Below are 20,598 nucleotides of genomic sequence, written 5' to 3'. Positions count from 1 at the left end.
TTACAGAAGGAAAATCTGATGACAGAATTAGTAAGACTGATGGAGGCAATGAAATATAGGTTTACAAAGAAAATGAGTAACACGTAGTAGATGTTTAAACACTGAAATGGGGTAAAGAGGAGAGATGAGAGAATGAGCAACAATTTAGGAGGGTGGAAGAAAAGCAGGTGCTGAAAAGATAAGGGCAAAAACAGAGCATTTCATTCAGTACCCTAGACCACTAGACAGCTATAAAACTGCAGTAACCTATTATGATTATGGCTTCAACCGGTCCATTGATGTTAGCAACTCTTTAATACATTGTGCCTGTAGATAGATTAGTGAAGAACAAAGACAGCTTCTATAATAACCAGTAATTAAGTCATAAAATAGCTTTCCGTGTTGAAAAAGTATTCAAAAAGTCCTTGTTGTGGAGAAAGTGAGAATTAAGGAAGGGCAGGTTAAAAGTTGAGTCTGTCTACTGATACGAAGCACAATGTCAAGCATGTTAGGTATTCTTGAACTTCTTAGTGTTTTCAACCTGCAAATTAATGTCTATATACTCAATTGAAATGCATTCCAAAGAAAGGATTATAAAGGTGCTAATCGATCACACTGAGGAGCCCTGGGGAAGCAGTGGGCACAATGCTTGACTGCAAACCAAGAGGCCAGCCATCAGCGCCTCTAAGCGACCACTCACTCTGCCAGAGAAAGATCTAGAAGTCAACTGCCGTAAAGATGTCCAGCCTTGGAACTCTGCCGGGCACTTCTACTCTGTTCCACCAGTCACTGAGTCAGATTTAAATTGATGACAACAGGCTTGGTTTTTTGGTTTGGGGTATTTTATTTTGGTAGTCAGTCAAGGTATTCATTTGGATGTCGTCAAAAGCTAGTGCATGCTGTACAGGGATCACATCGATTTAATAAACATGACTTTGAAAGGTTTGCAGTATGACAAATGTATCCTTCTCTCTAAAGTTTTACTATCTTATAATAAAATGCAACCTAAAAAATTACACACACACAATAGAGTCTATTTTCTCAAAAGGCCAAAACACTGTTTAAAGATAAACTTACTTCAATTTTTTTTTCTTAAAACAAAATTACTAGAATCATTTTTTCGGCCCTTGTCAAGGGGTTTCAATTTCCTATCACTGTATTTTAACTTGCTTATTATCAGTTGAACAAAAGTACTTTATGTAAAATGCTTCTTTTAGTTGCCTTGGCTACAAATCCCTGATGGATACTATAATTGAAATCTACTCACGTAAGTTAGGAATAATTAGGGCCCCAAATTAAGCCAAACACAAAGTTAATTCAAATAGTCAGCTGCTGTCATTTAAATGGTTATGGGGTTTTACTGTTGCTTAATATTTCTGATTGCTTTTAAATGCACTTTACTCTTGTAGCCTGTATTTAGTATTTTAATACAAATAGAAATGAGAACAAGAGTCAAAGATTCACCAGCCCTTGGACTGGGGTCTCACCTGTATTGGTACACACAATCTTTTGACACTGAAGGTTTTCCACTCACTCTATGGTATCAGTCAATTAACAACACAGTTGAAAGAACAGAATGACAGCTCTCAAAGACAAGGCTTCTGGTAAGTAAAGCAGGATCTTTATTTACCAGAATCTACAACCAGAGCCACTAATGCAACAGAAGTAGGAGCTTTGGAAAGCTAACAGGGATGGTCTTTATTTGCTTCGACTCTGAAACAAAGCGAAGGTTTAAACAAGCTGACTGATGTAAGCTTACAAAAGGGAAAAAAACTTGTCCATAACCTATGCCTTAAAGGAGGGGCAGGAGAGCCAGTACTCTTTTTTTTTATATAAGGATGACTAATATGATTACTGTGAATTCGTAAAGAAACGCAGTAAAATTTAATTCTCATAATTTTTATCAGTGTTCTGTTAGTTGACTATTTCCAGAAAGAGTTGGTGCTTTAGTAGGAGAAGTAGACCTGTCACTACAAAGCTTCTAGAGACTGAAAATTACAATGTTAATGGCAAAACTAGTTTTCCAGCAACATATATATTTCATAGATTACAAATCAAAGACAATTTAGTATCCTTTTATAATCTGAAATGCTCCTAGATTTATTTTTTTGGAATTTTTAAATGAGTATTTGCTCATTATTAAACACTGCTAGAATTATACTTTCTAATGTACTTTGCATGTTTTCAAGTGACGAGTCTCGTAACATAGGAAAATGTGCCCCAATAATCTGAGGATCAGAGCAAAGCCTTATAGAAAGATAACAGACTGGCCGGGAACAAAACTGGGCAAAGGGTCCACCTTGGCAGATTTCATTTCTTTTTTGGTAAAGTGAGAATTTGGGGTCCTGCTAAGCTCCATATTGTAATTGCAGGTCTAAAATCCTTGATTTAAAATATTTTTTTAATGCTTTGGTCATTACATACCAATCTAGAATTCTCTTAAAACTCAAATCAACCTTTTGGTCAGAATTGACTTGATGGCAGTTGAGTTTGGCCTTTTGGGGCAAGGCTGTTGTTTCAGGTTGTTTAAAATGGTGTTGGTATTTTTTTTTAATTTGGCTTTCTGATGAATTTAGATTGCAAAACTAATGTTAAGTTTTATCAGTACCTGATTTTTATGACTGGCAAAAAAAGGGGGGGGAGTTTTAGTCCATTTCTAAGGGGGGAAAAATTAGTACATATAATTCTGCAGAATAGAAAAATCCCTAGATGGCCTTAATCAGAAAAAAATATCATAAATAACATTTAACTTTTTCTGTGAGCAGTTTACTTTCAAAAACACTCATCGCATACTCTTTTTTGGTGTTTACATGTGATGGTATTGATGGTAGGTAAAATTTAAAGTAACCCGCAATCTTTTCAATATATATAGATTTCCATATGGTATAAAATGCACATTTCCTAATTAGTTTAAGGCAAATAGTGTGTATTTTATACTTCACGATTTTAGTGCTGGTTAAAATTTAAAAAACAAAACAAAAAAATTTGCACTGAAATGTCATTAGGAATAATGACTCCAAGTAAGATAAAATAAAAGTAGAACAGATCAGTAGGGAATACAGGGAAATATGTTAGGGAGAATGGGTCAGGGCGCACTGCTACTCAGGGAGTTTTCAAAACAAACCAGATGAAAGGTGAGTAAGGAGCACATAAGATCGGTTTAGATGTATAACAAGATGTATGTGTTCAGTAAAATTTCTAATGTCTTAGTTCTTCTGCCAAACAAAATAAGTTATAGAGCTAAGAATGTTCTAATTCCTATACTTTGTGTTGCTTTGGCAAGAAACAAAGCTCAATTTCCAGTGGTGGAAATAATTTTCTTTTGAAAATCTGATCTTTGAAACTAAGCCAAGTACGGAGCACACAAAACCCCTTGCTATCCAGGTCCCCTCCCGGACTAGCAACCCCAGCATCACCAGGGCAGACGCTGCAAGCCCAGCCCGCATTACTGAATCGGAGCTTACTGATCAAATAAAAAGGAAAGGGATGTCTAAGTATTAATGTACAAGGAAACACACACCAATTAGACAGAAAGAGGCAGGGACAAGACAAGAGTTAAGAAAAAAAAAAACTAAAACACACTGCCTTTCAGTCAATTCAGACTTAGAATAACCCTCTAAAACAGCATTTCCCAAGTGGTGACACTGTCCCTGAGGAACTCTGGAACAACTCAGCGGGGCTACAAAAGCAGAGCCTTCTGTATTCACAGAGCCTACTGGATTGTGGGCTATAACACAAAAGGTTTTAATAGCCAGGGGAGAACTGAGTAATACCCCCCCCCCCTAAACGGGAATGGGTGGGCCAAATAAGTCCAGAAACCTATGCTCTACAGCAGTGGTTCTCCACCTCCTCCTGCCGCCACCCTTCATGCAGTTCCTCATGTGGTGGTGGCTCCCTAACCATAAAAGTTTCGTTGCTACTTTATAACTGTAATTTTGCTACTGTTATGACTGTGGCGACCACTACAAAAGGGTCTTTCCATCCCCAAAGGGGTCGCAACCCACAGGTTTAGAACGCTCCTCTTCAAGCTGTAAATCTTCACAGAATCCGATAGCCTCATCTTTCTCCTGCAGAACACCTGATGGGTTTGAACTGCCAAACGGTGCAATCTGATGTTTACCTGACAGTAATTTAGGGCACACACACACAGCAACAGACTAAGTAAGAGCTTTACCTATGCGCTTCATATTGAACTAACAAACAAAACTTTGCTCTATGTGAATTCTTCTGGTAGTCAACAAAATTCATTGTGTTTCTTGAGACTCCTAAATCACTAAAACACCTTTACCTTCGTAAGAAGAAAACTATAGGGCTTTCTACTTCCATGAAAAGTTGAGGCCTCGTAAACACACAAGGGCAGCTCCACCCCGTCTTACAGGGTCACTGAGTTGGAATCAGCTCGAGGGCAGTGAAGTTTATCTTCATACAAAATATTTCAATCACTGTAGTAATGTTTTTTACTCATTCTTATCTTGTTCGCTTTTTCTCCCTTCCTCCCCCTCTCTTTTGACTGTGTAACAAACAAATCATCCCTTTAAATTGAGTAGATGGAAAAATAACAAAACTTATTTAAATAGAAGAGCACAAGTCTATCACTGGAATCAGAAAAGCTGTCACTCACACTCTAGTATGTGTTGATAAATGGGGTGGTTTGTTAATATAAAATCTTTACCTGAACAATTTCTTATTTACTATCTTTCCTACCAAAAGGATGGTACAGATCACATTCAAATTTTGGGGGGTTGCTTTTTTTTAAAAAAGAACCTCAAAGCAAGAATAATAGCTACCTAAAAGAGTCCCATGATGATAAAGATGGATTATGAACGTTGTTCTTGCTTCCTGTAGCTCTACTATGTAATTTCCTTCTGAGCTTTACATTTTTTAGCACGGAGATTCCAAGGCCAGGGCTAGGCATTCTCCTGGAATCACTTCTGTCAGGTTAACAAAAGGAGTCCAAGAACAGGGTTAAAGGGTGTCATGAGATATTCACTAATCCACACTGATGTCTAGTACATGTAGCCTGCATGGCTGTCATATGTCATTCTCTGTCGGGCAAGGAGGAGAAAAGAAAATAAAAAGTACCAAAGGATACCAAGCGTATGTTTCGGCAAGAGACTCTCTTACGATAGCAGATAAATCGGTCCAGCCATGTATTAATACTCAGACGTCCTCCATCACTTGCACTACTTTATTTCTTAAATGCCACAGCTTCCATGTATTAAAAGGTAAAGCAAGTATATTAATTCAAAAAAATAGATAAGAGCTTTCACAAAATTGAAATTAATGATTAATTAACAAAAGTACAGTTCTGTAAAGTTTAGGTGGTTTAAAATGTACCATGTGTTTTTAATTAAACTTTTAATATACTATTGATCCTTGTAAAACAATAACAATAAATGTGATAAATGCCTTGTATGCATGTAAATCAATTATTTTGAAAAACAAACAAACTAATATGGAATGAAAGGGGAAGTACAGAGTGGAGATCCACAGCCCATTTGTTGGCCACTGGAGATCCCTTGCAGAGGGGTCTAGGGGAGGAGATGAGTCAGTCAGGGTGCGATGTAGCACCGACGAAGAATACAGCTTTCTTCCAGTTCCTAAATGCTTCCTTCCCCTCAACTATCATGATCCGAATTCTACCTTGCAAGTCTGAATAGAGCAGAGGATGTACACTGGTGCAGATAGGAGCTGGAGGCACAGGGAATCCAGGGCGGATGATACCTTCAGGACCAGGTTGTGAGGGGTGATACTGGGAGGGTAGAGGGCGAGTGGGTTGGAAAGAGGGAACTGATTACAAGAATCTACATGTGACCTCCTCCCTGGGGGAAGGACAACAGAAAAGGGGGTAAAGGGAGACCTCAGACAGGGCAAGATATGACAAAATAATAATTTATAAATTATCAAGGGCTCATGAGGGAGGAGAGAGAGGGGAGGGAGGGGAAAAAAAGAGAACCTGATGCAACGGGCTTAAGTGGAGAGCAAATGTTTTGAAAATGATGAGGGAAAAGAATGTACAGATGTGCTTTACACAATTGATGTATGTATGGATTGTCATAAGAGTTGAGGAGTCCCTAATAAAACATTTTTAAAAAAACAAACTAATATGGACAAGTTAATAACCTCTTTACGTTTTAGTATATCAGTATTTCATAATGTAGGTCTTTTTATTATTTTAAAGCAATACATTTTACCAGAAAATGAAGTTTACAAAATGTAAGAGCCAAGCCATGTATTACCACTGAGGTCTGTTGGATGACTTGTGGGAGTGACACATTGATAACATTCTTTTCCATGAAGACTTGTTGGAAAATTAACAGAATTTACAGATCAACAAATCTTTTTACATGACTAAAAAGAGAGACAAGAATAGAATCTGGAGAAAATGGAACCAATGAAAAATATCAGTGATCAAACATGTCAACTCAATCTTCATTTATAAAATATGATATTTTAAACTGTGACATAAAGGATGGCCAAAGCATATATGAAATTAAGAATTAAAAAGATTCTATTGCATCTTATTAAGATTAATTTTTGTTCTCAACTTTTACTGAGAAACAAACCAGATCTTACATCTTAGTAGTGATAGTTATTTTAAGGCAGTCTGGTTTTGGAAGAGGAAGCAATGTCATATATGCAATTTATTAGAGGCATTAATACATACTGATATGTTTAAAACAATTACATCACTAACAATGAAGATGCTGCAATCAAATTAGGTCAGCATCATAGAACACAATAAAGACTATGTTAAATATCCTAAAAGCAATATAGCTGAATGCCCTAGGGAGTAAAAATCACACCAGTCTACGTGTGTGTGTATAAACTTATATACGTAATTTTAAAAATATTAATGCACTGTTTCAAACACATGGCAATTTGCATATGTGAATATAAAAAATAAGGTTACATTTGCTATTCAACTAACATAAATACTTTATACAATCTCCATTAATTTAATAGGAGTTGTGACTCCCATTAAGTTTAATAGGAGTCATGTAGCCAAATCCCCATGTACCTTACTGAAAATGTACCTCCTAGCCTTAAAGTAATCAAATATGCTAAAATAAACAAAAGTATTAAATTGTACTAGACTGGGAAATGTAAACCCCTGCAGTATGTCAAGTCAACATTATCATAGCAAGGGTCATGAATCTATTCCCAATTTGGGGTTGGGGGCCAAGGATTACACAATATGAAGAAACAAAAATGAAGCATGCAAGCATGAAGCTTTGAAATTATACCTTTTACCTTATCTTTTATTTTCCAATGTGGCCAAGTTTTCAAATCTTCTCTCCCCCCAACCCCGTTTGAATACTGTCCAAAAGTAGTCTTTTAAAAGTACAGTTTCTTACAAACCTAAAATTATTCCCAAGAATGGCAATATGGTTTCCTTCCTCTTGATTAAAAAATTTTATCTACAGTAAAAATAACAGGATTAGCTTTACCAACGAAATGATAAATATGGTCTACATCAAACATGACCAGTATTTTCATTCTGTATTTTAAAGTAAAATCTGTATTTACCTAATTATGCAAAGATTTTTGTAATCATAACAAATTATGGATAACAATATGAAGAAAAGAAATGCTAGAACATTTCATTTTATTCATGTGAAACCTGCACATAGACCAAGAGGTACTCATGCAAACGGAAGAAGATAGTCTTATCTTGTGGTTTAAAATCAGGAAAGGGATGTTTCAAGTTTGTATTATTTCAACATACTTAAGTCTGTATGTGAGCATAGAGTACAAGAAGCTGAACTACATGAAGAATACAGCATCAGGATTGGACAAGGCTCATTAATAATCTGTAATATGTATGTAGCACAGCCTTACTTGATAAAATGAAGAGGACCTGAAGCATTTATTTATGAAGATTAGACTATAGCCTTCAGAATGAATTACACTTCCAGATAAAGAAAACAACGTTGCTGGGTTATTTTTAACAATTAAGACAAACAAGCAACATCATGATAAGTGGAGAGAAATAAATAAAGTTTCAAAAGATTTCATTTTACTTGTATCCACAACCAGCATCCATGGAAACGGCAGTCAAACAACACATTGCACTAGAGAAATTTGCTGCCAAACACCTTTCTAAAGTATTACAAAAAAAAAACAACACACACAACTTTTTTTTTAATGTCAATCTGAGTATTGTGTTCCTGACCCAAGTCATGGTATTTTCAATCACTTCATCTGTATGGGAAGGCTGCAAATTAATGAAGAAAGTGCGAGGCAGGGATTGAGTCCTTTCAATTACGAGGTTGATGTATGGTAGTGAAAATATGCTGGACTGGTTGAAGAATTAACAAACCTATCTTGGAAGAGGTATAGGCAGAATGCTCCTTGAAAGCAAGATAGAAGACTTTGTCTTAAGCACTCTGAATATGGTGTTGCGAGGGACCAGGCCCTGGAGAAGAGTATCTTGGTTGGTAAGGTACATAAAAGGCTCTCAACAAGATGGACTGGCCCACAGGCTGCAACAATGGTCTCAAGTACAACAAGGATCGTGGCACAGGACCAGTGGTGTTTGTTCCGGCACACAGCAGGCTGATATGAGTTAGAATGACTCTATGGCACCCAACAATGACTGAAGAATAAGTGGGCGTTTAGGACCAGTTCTGTACTAGAATTTGCTAACCATAGGTTTCCAAAGAGACAACATTTTTTGAAAGCTTTACATAGTAATTTCCAGACCACAACTTGTTACCGACAGTCCAGGGCAGCATCCAGCGTCACTGCTAACCGTGGCATTAAGAATTTGTAACTGTATCAGAACAGGAGCACCAGCTTTTACTTAGCTTCAATCTGGGCACAAGAGCAGGCCTGGTGGCACAGTGAGTTACACACTGGGTACCCTCAAGGTCACCAGTTGGAAACCACCAGCTGCTCTGCAAGAGAAAGATGAGGCTTTCTACTCCTATAAAGATTAGCAACCTTGGAAAGCAAAAGGCGCAGTTCTACTCTATTTTATAGGGCCAAGAAGAATCAGAATTGACTCAGCAGCAATGACTTTTTCATTTTAAGGGCACTAGCAAAGGCGGGAAGCTTTTTCGATGATTTAAACTTGTATGTGCAGCAAGTGAAATTTGTTGTGAAGAGGGCTTGTTTCAATCATTTCACAGTGAAAGCTAATTTGCATAATATTAAAGCTGGGCTTGAAAAATGGCAATGCCCTAGTAGGAGATGTCAGAGCCCTCCTCAAAACCGTGACTGACTGCACCTCTTTGCATGTGTGGGTGCTACACTTGTGCCAACAATCCAAACTCATGCATCGTGCTCCGTTAAACGGAGCAGGCTTCCTCCAAGCGTCCCATTCCAGGACGCCAACCTGCCATTTTCCCACTCTGGTTACAATGAAGAACACCTAAATGTAAAAATGTCAATCTACTCCTGTTCTACTTTGACAGAATCTGTTCTCGTTCCTGCATTAAAGGGAAAGTAGCTGTCTGACATTACCTGGGGATTGTCTGTATTAAGTTCTGAGACATAAGAAACAGTTTTGTAGTTATTGCTATTTTTTTTTAATGATGGGGCAGGGGGGGGCGGTTGGTGATAAAACCTACCCACCTACACAAGCAATAATGCAGTTCTCAGTAAGTACCGTGAATCACCCAGGAATAGGACAGAAACACAAATGCTTGGAGACTAGACTAGACCCCAGACCTACCTCACCAGAAGTCTGCTTCAACAACCCACTCGAGAATCGCCCCCAGTCTGGGCTGTTCTCGTCTATCACCAGACCCCCACTGCCTTTACTTACTCTTATTCATCTTGAGAGTGAGACAGTCAAGTGTCAGCATCACTTACAGCTGGAAGCCCTTCCTGGCATAAACCCCTAATTCAAATCTTCCTAAATTAGATGCCTTGTGAATACCAACAATACGTACTTAGCACCCGCGCTAACCCTGTCTATTGTGGGCACCCTCAAAATACTACTCCGTACCTCTTCCAAGATTTACAGAATTTTCGTGATATAAATTTAGTGCTTACTACATGCCAGGCAAGGAGCCCTAATAGTGTAGTGATTAAGCTCTCAGGTACTTACTGTGAAGTTGACTGTTCAAAACTATCAGTTGTATGGAGGAAAAAGAGACGGCAGTTTGTTTCCATAAAGATTACAGCTTTGGTGACCCTATGGGGTAGTTCTACTTGAATCTAAATTAACGTGAAAGCAAGAGATCTTATATGGTAGGCATTGTTCTAAGCACTTGGAAACATCAATGAACAAAAAGAAAAGTAAACAAGTCTCTGTTCCTATGAAGGTCATATTGTGTGTGTGTGTGTGTGTGTGTGTGTGTGTAGTTTACTTTCATGTGTTTGTAAAAGAAAGAATGAAAAGGAGGGCGGAGAATGAATGGCTTTGAATTATTTTAATCCTTCTTAAAGGGAACTTTTGAGAAAGTTATTATTCCTTTCAACAAACTGGAGACCATTCTAAAAGAAATATTTGTGCACTAAAAAGTCTTATCTAATTCATATTTATCCCTATATCTGCATTTTTCTGCCACCCAGCTAGTCAAAAGACCCTACAGCCACACATCACTTTTTAGTAGATATAATAAACTAAAAAAAGTCATCATGAAATGTGCTCAGTAAATTTAAAAGTACATTAAAAACTGGAAAGACGGTACTTCTACAGCTATGTTCTTAAATTTTCTTGATTGGTATAAAATTAAATATTTAAAGCAGAAATCATAATATTCACTCCTATTTCATGTTTGACAATATTTTTCTTTGAAATAAGAATAAGTTACAGTGTAATTTGAGTTAATTAAAGAAAATTATGACTAATGAAATCTAATTAGATACTCACTGCATAAAGAATTCAACTTAAAATCCGTATTACTGCCTTTGCTGAAAAACTATTATTTGTAACTTGTCACTCGACCAAGCCTTCCTATGTCTGATTTATGCTTGCCATAGCTCCATTATATAGCATAATTTAATTCTCTAGGACACAAAAATCCAATTTACTTTCCTACTTATTGATAAGATTCCACAGTGGGTTACTATGCTTATAAAAATTGGGGGAAAGAATCAAAGCACACCGGTTTCTCAACAAAACCTATTTTCAAAAATGGGGTGACGTTAGTTCCCTTAGAACAAAAATCATCTTAAAAAGTTAACAGAATATTTTGAAAGTGTGGTCTTTAAGATCTATTGTTGAGAACAAAGACTAGAGGAACCCCCAAGATATCACATGAAGATGTCCTTTGTAGACTTGGAACTGAAATTACTGCTGGCAGTCATTTTTCATCCAAATAATAGACTGGCTTATAAATACACACTATCACCCTTGAGGAGTAGGCTCCTTTAATCAACTTCAGAATCCAAACTGTCAACATGCATCTTAATGCAAAGATGAAACCAGAAGAAGGGTTCAGGGAAATTAGAGTAAAGACAACAGAACAGGCATATGGAAATAAAGAGAATGCTGACAGGTTGGGAAAATATCAACAAGCTCATGAAACAATTTGTATAAACATCCTAGAATCGGTCCCTCACCTGCTAGGTAGTGGATTACCTCTACTGGCCCACTGTGTGGAAACTGACTTGATGGCAGTGGATAATCTCTTACGCAAGCTTTCACCTGGAACATTATAGAATCTAGGTTTTTAAAATCCATTTTTAAACATGGAAAATCTAATCCATTGTCAAAAAAGATGCAGTTAGGGAAAAAAATAAGAATATGGAAGCTATTGTTCCTAGTTTGCAGATGTTCTGAACAGATGAGTTACAGAAAGATAGTATTCAAACTAATTCTTTATACAATTAGCATTTACCAAGGTAAAATGTTTAATTTGTTCTCAAATATGCACATCAAGTGACATAACTATCATCTTTTTAGACACAAGTCTTTCTTACAAATTTTGTAAATATTCCTATGATATTTAGACATAAAAGAAATAAAATATTGTATTAAACTTTTAAAATCATTTACCAAATAATGTCTTTCTTTTTTCTCTCTCTCCTGATCTTAGGTAGTGAAAGAAGATCAGGGAACCAAAATTCAAAGATATGTAGAGGAAGTGTCACCCTACAGTAAAGAGAGTAAAGAACACTTGGGGGGAAAGGCACAGCCTAAAGCTTAATGCAACACACAGGCTGGTTCTTTTAAACAAATAAGGAAACGCAACTCGTTGCCACTGCTTTACAATTCAAGGTATGGTTGGTTCCTAATGATGACTCAAACGCCTGGCTTAACTAGAATGACCCCTGGAATAGCAACCCTGGGTCCACCAGCAAGGAGTCTCCGGTCACAGACCTGACGAGCATCCTGCACTCACGTGGATCGAGTTGACTGGGCCCAGTAGAGACTTGTGATCTTTTTTATCTCTGCACAGACCCACAACCTCAACATTGGCAGCCATGCCTTATACATTTTTACACCCTAAACATCTGGTTCATTTTAGTTCCTGAATAAAAGACACGGGGGGAAAAGAAACTATCTAGGAAATCTGAGTTTACTCACAAGAATCTGGTTTTGTGTTTTGTTTTTAAAAAGCTCCCCCCAATGCTGTAGAATGACGGTCTCGAAAGCCCACAGGGGTGATTCTACCCTGCCCTATAGGGTTTGTATGATTCAGCATCGATAGCAATGAGCTGTGAGTCTCAAAAATGAAGAAAAGGTTGACAATCAGATCGTGTAAGGCTGCAGGAGAAATGCGATGCAGTCGCAGGTGCACTTCCTGCTCTGTGCTCTCACCCTCAGTTTTGACTGGTATCCTCTGTAAGTGTTCTCAGACCATTGTCTACTTTCAGGAAGTAAAGGATTTCAGGCCGTGTAAAACTTTCCCAAGACAAGCCCATTTGATGCTGGCCCAACGTCCTAACAGCATGCATTAAACTGTGTGTACCCTGCAGCGAGCAGTGCGGGCTCTGCCTGGGGTTCTTTTTACCCGTAGGAGGAAATTGCTTCAAAACCAGCACCCCCTGGCCTGATGCATCTAAAATGAAATTTAACAGCAGATATGAATCCTGACCTGATAGGTGACACTGGAAATAAAACTGCGGTCTCTCATGAAAAATTATCCGTTTGTTAAACCCCTGCTGAGTTAAGCAACTGTGCCCACAAAGTACTCTATCTTGATTGGAAATTTTTTCATTATGTGGACTAATGAGCCATTGGTCCACACCTGGAGTCTTTTAAAAATATCTAACAACATTCAAACAAAACAGCAGAAATTTAGCTAGTTGTCCATTCACCCCAAAATGATGCAATCTTATAGAATATGCACAAAATATTCATAACAATCCAAGACAGAAATGCTTATTAAATTCAGTCCCCACTCATTTTTACCATTATGATATTATTCATTCATATTTATTTTCTAATGTTAAACTTAACACATCTTTCAATCCCATGCCGAGAGTAATACCACCTAAAAAAAATAACCTAAAATCTATTTGTAATTTTCTACTGTGATCTAAATCAAAGTGAACATTATTTACTTTCTGAAAATAGAAATTCTTATTTTAGAAGTATTATTTATTAATTATGTTACTAAATTGCTTAAATATATTGAATGCAAGGGGCTGGAAAAACAGGGAGAAAACAATGAAACTGTGTAATAAGTATTTCAAATAATGTTTTCCCCCCCTGTAAAAATAAAATGCTAACATCGTGAAACTAGTTTTCTGAAGATGTTTGAAAATATGCTTTTCTCCAGCTATCAATTTATTGATAATACCCTTTAAAAATGTGAAATCGTGTTTTAAAATCTTTAAGTATGTTTAAATACATGTAACTTAGACATTTAAAAATCCATTATACTTTACATTACTATTTTGGAACTTTTACATTCTTAATAGATATTTTAATGAATTTTTATGCTAAATAACCACTACCATTAACTGGTTATAAGTATACTGATCTTAATTCCATATTAACTTTTAATCTGCTCTATAAAAAGCACCTGACTAGGTGGATTGTTTTTTTGTTTGTTTGGCCAAAATTAACATTTATAACTAGAGAAATGATGGTTACTAAGAAATCAGCATAGCAACTAATAAATGATGGATCAAACTGTATCACTAAAGCTTCAAAAGAAATAAGAACAACTCTGACTTAAAAAAAATATACTTACTTCTATCTCAAGCTTTAAAAAATATTTAAAGCAACACCAAGAAAAATTCATAATTATTTTTAAATTTATGGGGGCATAGCAGTTCATACAAGTTTTTTAATTATAAGAAATGCATCTATTGTTAAAGATATAGATCATATTGTCTTCAAGGACACAGTACAAAAATAACTCTTTTTCATAATACATGAAGAAAATATTTTTGGCAATTTTAGAACTAGGGTAACAGTTCTATGATTACAAACTAAATTTGAAGTGAACAAGCTGCAACAAGATACTTTCCATTTTACTGAAACAAATTTAGTCAACAAATGCAAAACATGTAACAAAACATAGCTTTCCTTTAGTTATATTATTTATAATAACTAGTACTTTACAAATATATGTAAAATATGAATTTTAGTCTTCTACTATCTCCTACATGACACAGCTACATAATGCAAATGATTCTACTTCCAAAGGGGGGGGAGTGGGGCACACATATTCAAGAAATCTTTTTGCCATACATTTTGAAAAAGACAAAACAAGCATTCATTTCAGCCATTTCCATATAAATAAACTTTGTAGTTCAAGTTCTCTTGGATTTGAAAAATCAAATAAAAACTGCTTCTTACCTTCTGTGTTCGGTAAGAAGCTGATTATAATGATAAACCACAGACTTCGCATTCTGCAACCAGAAGACACCATTATTGATCCCTTTAAATATTTTCTTTGTATTCCTTAATGAATCTAGTTATAAATGTCCAGCTTCATCGAACCCAGCAGTCTGCATCATTGATCCTCATATCTGAAAAACAAACAAATCCATTATTTATTCTATGACCCTGTTCCATCACAAAAAACACAAAAACAACAACTCTTTCCCTCCCAGGCTCCCACCTCTCCCAAGTCTCGATCACAGGCGCGTGTATTTTTATTCTGTATTCCAAGGGAAGAAAACTGCTTCAAGACAGTGGATATCTGAGTTACACACTTCTAAGAAGGAAAAATACCACACACACACACACACAAATATGTCTCGATAACTCCAAAATCAAACTTACTGCCATTGAGTCAATTCTGACATACAGAGACCCTGTAGAACAGGGTGGAAATGTCCCAATGGGTTTCAGAGATTGTAACAGAATAGAAAACCTAGTCTTTTTCCTCCCAGTAATGGCTGGCGGTTTTCATGTGCTGACACCAAGCTCATAGTTCTAGGTAATTATGACATACAAATTCATAGAAGAGTTATATTTTCTAGTAGTTTTCCTTAGAAAAGTTTGGCGGGCCGATAAAACAATTTTGGATTAATACACAATGACACATATTATACTTCTTTCTCAAAATACTCAATTAAGTATATAACCATTTCAAATAAAATTCTAAGAGTATATATGTACACACACACATATATACATATACACACACACATATATATATATATACATATTTGCTTCTGGTGATGGTAAACAGTAATAGCATATATTATTTTATCCAGTTACCTTGTGAGATAATGTAAAGAAACTATTTTTGGTTTTGTACGTAAGCATAATACTAACAAATAAATGGGTGTTCTTTACTTAATAAAGGCATTCTTAAAAGTCCGCACTCCTAGTCAGTAACTATTGAAATTATTTATCTCATTCTACCAAAGGGGAAGCAGAAGGTTTAACTCATTTTTAAAAATTGGTTTTAATTTTCATATAGTGTCTGATTTTTTACAGTAAATTATAAACTATTAAGATTACATCCTTGATTCCACTGGTCCTAAATGAAAATTTTTAGACTAGATTTCAAAAGCAGCAGCACTGATTTTTATTTTAAATGGGACAGTCTAATTGATTATCCCTTAGGATCCAGGTTTCTAAACTGTTAAGGGCACAAAAACTTCAGTGTCTGACATAGAGCACATCTTACTTCCTGGAATTGCTTGGGACTAAGGCATTCAGTTCTTGTACTCTATCCAAGAGTTTTACTTCTAGGACAGTGCTAAAAATAGCCGCAGAGTTAGAACTGACCTTACCAAACCCACTGCCAGCTAGTCGATGCAGAACAACCCTATAAGGCAGAGCACAAATGCTCTTTAGAATGTCTGAGACAGTAAGTCTTCGTGGGAGCAGACACCTTGGTTTTTGACCTGCTGGCCTCAAGCTACCTAGAACTCGATGCAACTAAAGATTTCATGGAGTGATGAGGGAAAGTACTACCACATTCTGAGCTACTCTATGTAGCTCAAATCATACGCACTCTCTCACAATGTTGATCCTGTCACTGAAGCGGAAAGGCAAATTTAGAAAACAAAAGTTTCCAGAATAATGTATTATCTACTTCACATCCTCTAAGCAATGTTTCGCTTAATACATGTTCCATGTACCACGCAATTCTATTATCAGCTCATTTTACTCAGATGACTATAATGTAACTTCAGAAGACAAATTCTTAATGGTTTGAAACACTTATCACATTTCAAAGTCATTATCTTGCTTGACCAGCAAACACACCAAAAAGATACACTATAAAAAACCATGTGTTAATAGTTTCAATATGGCTATCTAAAAAGCCGATGAAACTAGCAAAGTCATTGAGTTTGTTTTATCATGCCTAGTCTAGGGAATTGCACAAGGAGCTCCTAACCTCGAGGTCAGCTATGTGACCCAGCAGCCATTTCATTGGGAAAAAGATGAGCCTGAACACTATAAAGATTTAAAGTCTTAAAAATCCAAAAAGGGCGGTTCTACTTTGTCCTGTAGGGCTGGCTAAGCATCTGAAGCTACCCAATGGCAATGGGTTTGATTGAGGCTTAGAGGTTGAGAGATAAAACTGCTTCCCTTCTTATCTATCCCCAGCCTCCACTGCCATCAAGTTGATTTGTGTTCTCTGCGACAATACAAAAGTTTCCAAAGCTTTAAACCCTTAAGGGTGCCTGCCAATAGCCACCACCCTTATCTCTTGGAGGGGCTGGTGGGTTGAACAGCCAAGCTGGCTGTCCAATGCTGATCCCAGTGCCACCAGGGTTCCTTCATAACACCAATCACTCATTATTTTAGCTTTCTCTGAAAGCCCTACAGGCCTTTGGACATCCTCTGAGGAGGGAGGGGTCACAGGTGGTATGACGGTATTCAGTTCTGTGACCATCTTCAATCCTTCTCCTTCAAAGAAACAGCGCAACAACATAGGAAAAGGTATGAACGACAAAAGACATCAAGAGAGCAGTCGATGAAAAATGAATGCCTGTAATTCGACACCACCAATCACTGACATCAAGTCAATTCCAACACCAAGCGGGACCAGCAGCACATACACAGAATCCTATGGATCAGCTAGTGGCCTTGGACAGTCTGACCTTAAGGTTAGCAGCCCAATGGGAAACGCACTGTGCCACCCACCTAGATGCCTTTGATAACCTGGTAGCGCTTGTGAAAAATACGCAGCAGAACTCAATTTAAAAAAAAAACAAACTAGAAGACTCTGAGACGATTGCTCTGAGATTCTCTAAACCTTGGCCTAAACCTGTCTGTCCCCATTATCTTTAGTGAAGTATCGGAATGTCACACAAAACATATTACCCATGAGTCTCGTGCTCCATAAAAAATAAAATCTGCATGAGACCAAAGAGGCAACGATTGCTCTAAAGCCAAGATGAGAAGATAATAAGCCAGAGAAACTAGAATACAAGAGATGGAATTCATATAATGCGTTTTAAAAAATCCTGACACTTTGTGGAAAATGTAACTCATGTTACCGAAAATTGTATCTAGACCTTGTCAAATGGGGTGGGGGGCTTTGAAAGCACCAGGGGCTCAAATAGAAAGTGTTTAGAAAATGATGATGGTAACCGATGTACAAATATGCCTGATACAACTGATGTCTGGATTGTTGAAAGGAGCTGACGAATTTCTGATAAAATGATCTTTAAAAAAGAAATTCTTAAATGGGAACATAATTTGTTGCGCAAACTTCCACAGAAAATGTTTTTTTAAATGTTTTTCTCTTTAATTAACTTGATAGAGGTTCAATACATGCATCCCTGGACACCAAGACTGTTCTTTTTTTTCTATCTGAGCTCCTAGATGATCCTAAAAAACAAAAATCATAAAGAAGCTTGTAATTTGCCACGATGGGGGATAGTCGTCCCTCGGAACCACTGAACGGTGCAGAGCTAACGCTGGGCTGCCATACCCACAGCCCACCACAGGTCAAACTTGTGATCGCTAGCACTCCGATGGCGGATGCTCTAAACAAGATCTCCAGATCTCTCCTGTCTGTCCCTCGCACGCAGGCTCCAGTCTCCACCGAAGCCTGTTCAGCACCATAACAACGGAACAAGCCTCCGCGGACAGTTCAGTGCTTGGCGGTGCATTCGCCAGAAACCACGCCTGGGTCTCCAGCGTGGGAAGCAAGAATGCTACCAAGAGACCACCAACACAGAGGACCGCCGTCGATGCTGTCACTAAAGCATACCGGGAAAAGGCAAACTGCCGCGGTCGTAAGCACAGCATAAGGCCAAGTCCCAGCTATCCAAGGCTAATCAATGAGCAACTTCTTATATCCTCCAGACTCGTTCAACGATCTGACAAAGCATATAATCGCAATGTGTGAAAGAAGTACATTGTTACAACAAGGAAAATTAAGTCAGCCATTAGATGGCTCCTAATTTAAGCGAAGAATTTTGACTGGCCAAGTTTTCGTTATAATGAGCAGTCCCGTTTCAATGAGCTAATGCCATGGGCCGTTTGCCCACACGCACAACTCTTGAACAAGTTTCCACTTTCTTAAAGCAATCCCCAATCAGGCCGTCCTCGGTCATCTAATGTTTTGAAAGAGTCCTTGTTTGTGGGAAGAAAGGGAAAGAAGCAATCAGGCACTGATGACTGCCCTGTAGGAAACAGCTGCCAAGATAGGAAACCCTCCGTTAGTGGGGGGAAAGGCGGCGGAAACCGCACACAAGCAGGACTTCGTTTGTGGTCTCTGGCCACGAAACAAGGCTTCAAGAACAGTTTTTAAATCCACTAAGAATCCCATGTATTCTTCAGGCCTCAGAACGTGGAAGACAATTAAAAAGTAAACTCCAGTGAACTGTGTGGCCCAGTGCAGATGACAAACAGAAAAACGCTCCCAACTCAGTTGCCCTAAGAGTGGAACTGTGCCTTAGGATTTCTAAAACCTTCGCTCTCTGTGGGAGAGGCAGTCTCATCTTTCTCCTGCAGGGTGAGCCAGCAGGTTTGAATGGATAAACCTGTAGTTGGTGGTCCACTGCTTAACTCACTGCACCACCATGGCTCCTCAGAAGCACAGGGCTAGAAAATTTGCAAAATCAAAAATCATGGTTTCTTTTACACAAATAAAGAGTAAGTACATTATTAGCCTGTCGCTCAGTAAAAAAAAAAAAAGAGGAAAAAAAGAAAAGATCATCAAATGACTCTTACTCAATCCTCCAAACAAACGATAGACAATCATGTCCATATCACATGAAGCTACCTTCCACTTTAAACTGTGAAAACGAGTAATAAGGTTTCACTGTGCTCCGAATTTTTAGGAACCCAAACCAACCCACACTCATGCAACCCTTTAGAGGCCGAGTCGAGCTGCCCTATAAAGTCTGTAAGGCTGTAACTTTCATGTGAGCCCAGCTGCTGCTGTTTCCTCTCAAGGCACCACTAGTGAGTTCAAAACCTCCACCCTCTGGTTGGCAGGTAGGTGCGTTAACCACTGTGCTACCAGCTCTCCTTAAATTAAAGGTAACCCTCCACTACACAAATGTTGATGTAAACTGAAGTTCTCAGCAAGTCATATTCAGCTAAGAACAGAGTGAATGCCAACATAGATAATCAACTGTGGCCCAACTTACCCATGAGAGGCTGAACCAGGGGACCCTCCTAAGCTAAGAAACAGCTAACAGACTTGTCCATCAAACTGTGCCTGCGAAATGAAGCCCAATGAGAGCATCTCACAACATAAAACCAACCCGGAATGAAAATACACAAAAAGGACTTTCAAGTTTCTTTTCAACACACTGGAAAGATTATTTTTGATCCCCACTAAAAAGCTGTTTGGGTTTAGATTTTAAAAACTGAAAACAAACCAAGCAAAGACCTTTAAGAACTTCAGAGAGCTTTACCACAGTGTAGGGGAAGAAATTTCAGTGGACAGAGAACAGGAAGAGGAGCAGTTCATTTTTTGGTGAAAACAGAAATTATTTCTACGTAAAACAAATGACTATAATTCATAAAAATCTAAGCTACTTCTAATATGTCACTTCATCCTATCTTTTTTCTCTAAAATGTCACATGAAAAAATAAATTCCTCCTATCTTTTTCTATAAACCACAAGCCATTGTCTACCAACCCTCTGTCATGAGGTTTTTTAGATCTAAGTATCCAATTACTCCGTCATGTAAAAAGTCAATTAATGCATCATTACTACTAAACCTTCCAAAGCTGAACAGTGATTTCTAGGAATACGCCTCAGCATTGTTAAACCCCAGCAGCCATCAATGTTTCATACACTACTTACAGTATACAGTCAGCTGCAGCCTTTCAGA

The 20,598-nt window shown here is 37.6% G+C and overlaps 1 protein-coding gene across 13 annotated transcripts in view; it reads right to left on the bottom strand.

Moving 5' to 3' along the window:
- The window catches only part of ADGRL2 (adhesion G protein-coupled receptor L2), a 188,569-nt gene that overhangs the window by 136,003 nt on the left and 31,968 nt on the right, over nucleotides 1–20,598 (bottom strand). For all 13 annotated transcript variants that reach the window (XM_075557579.1, XM_075557586.1, XM_075557611.1 and 10 more), the window contains exon 2: nucleotides 14,690–14,862. In XM_075557579.1, coding sequence (XP_075413694.1) covers nucleotides 14,690–14,762 — 73 coding nt within the window. In that variant the 5' untranslated portion in view covers nucleotides 14,763–14,862. The remainder of the gene's footprint in view (nucleotides 1–14,689; nucleotides 14,863–20,598) is intronic.

This window comes from Tenrec ecaudatus, chromosome 1 (assembly GCF_050624435.1).
Source record: "Tenrec ecaudatus isolate mTenEca1 chromosome 1, mTenEca1.hap1, whole genome shotgun sequence".
In the NCBI taxonomy this organism is placed as follows: Eukaryota; Metazoa; Chordata; class Mammalia; order Afrosoricida; family Tenrecidae; genus Tenrec; species Tenrec ecaudatus.
This window is presented reverse-complemented; position numbering and strand designations above follow the sequence as displayed.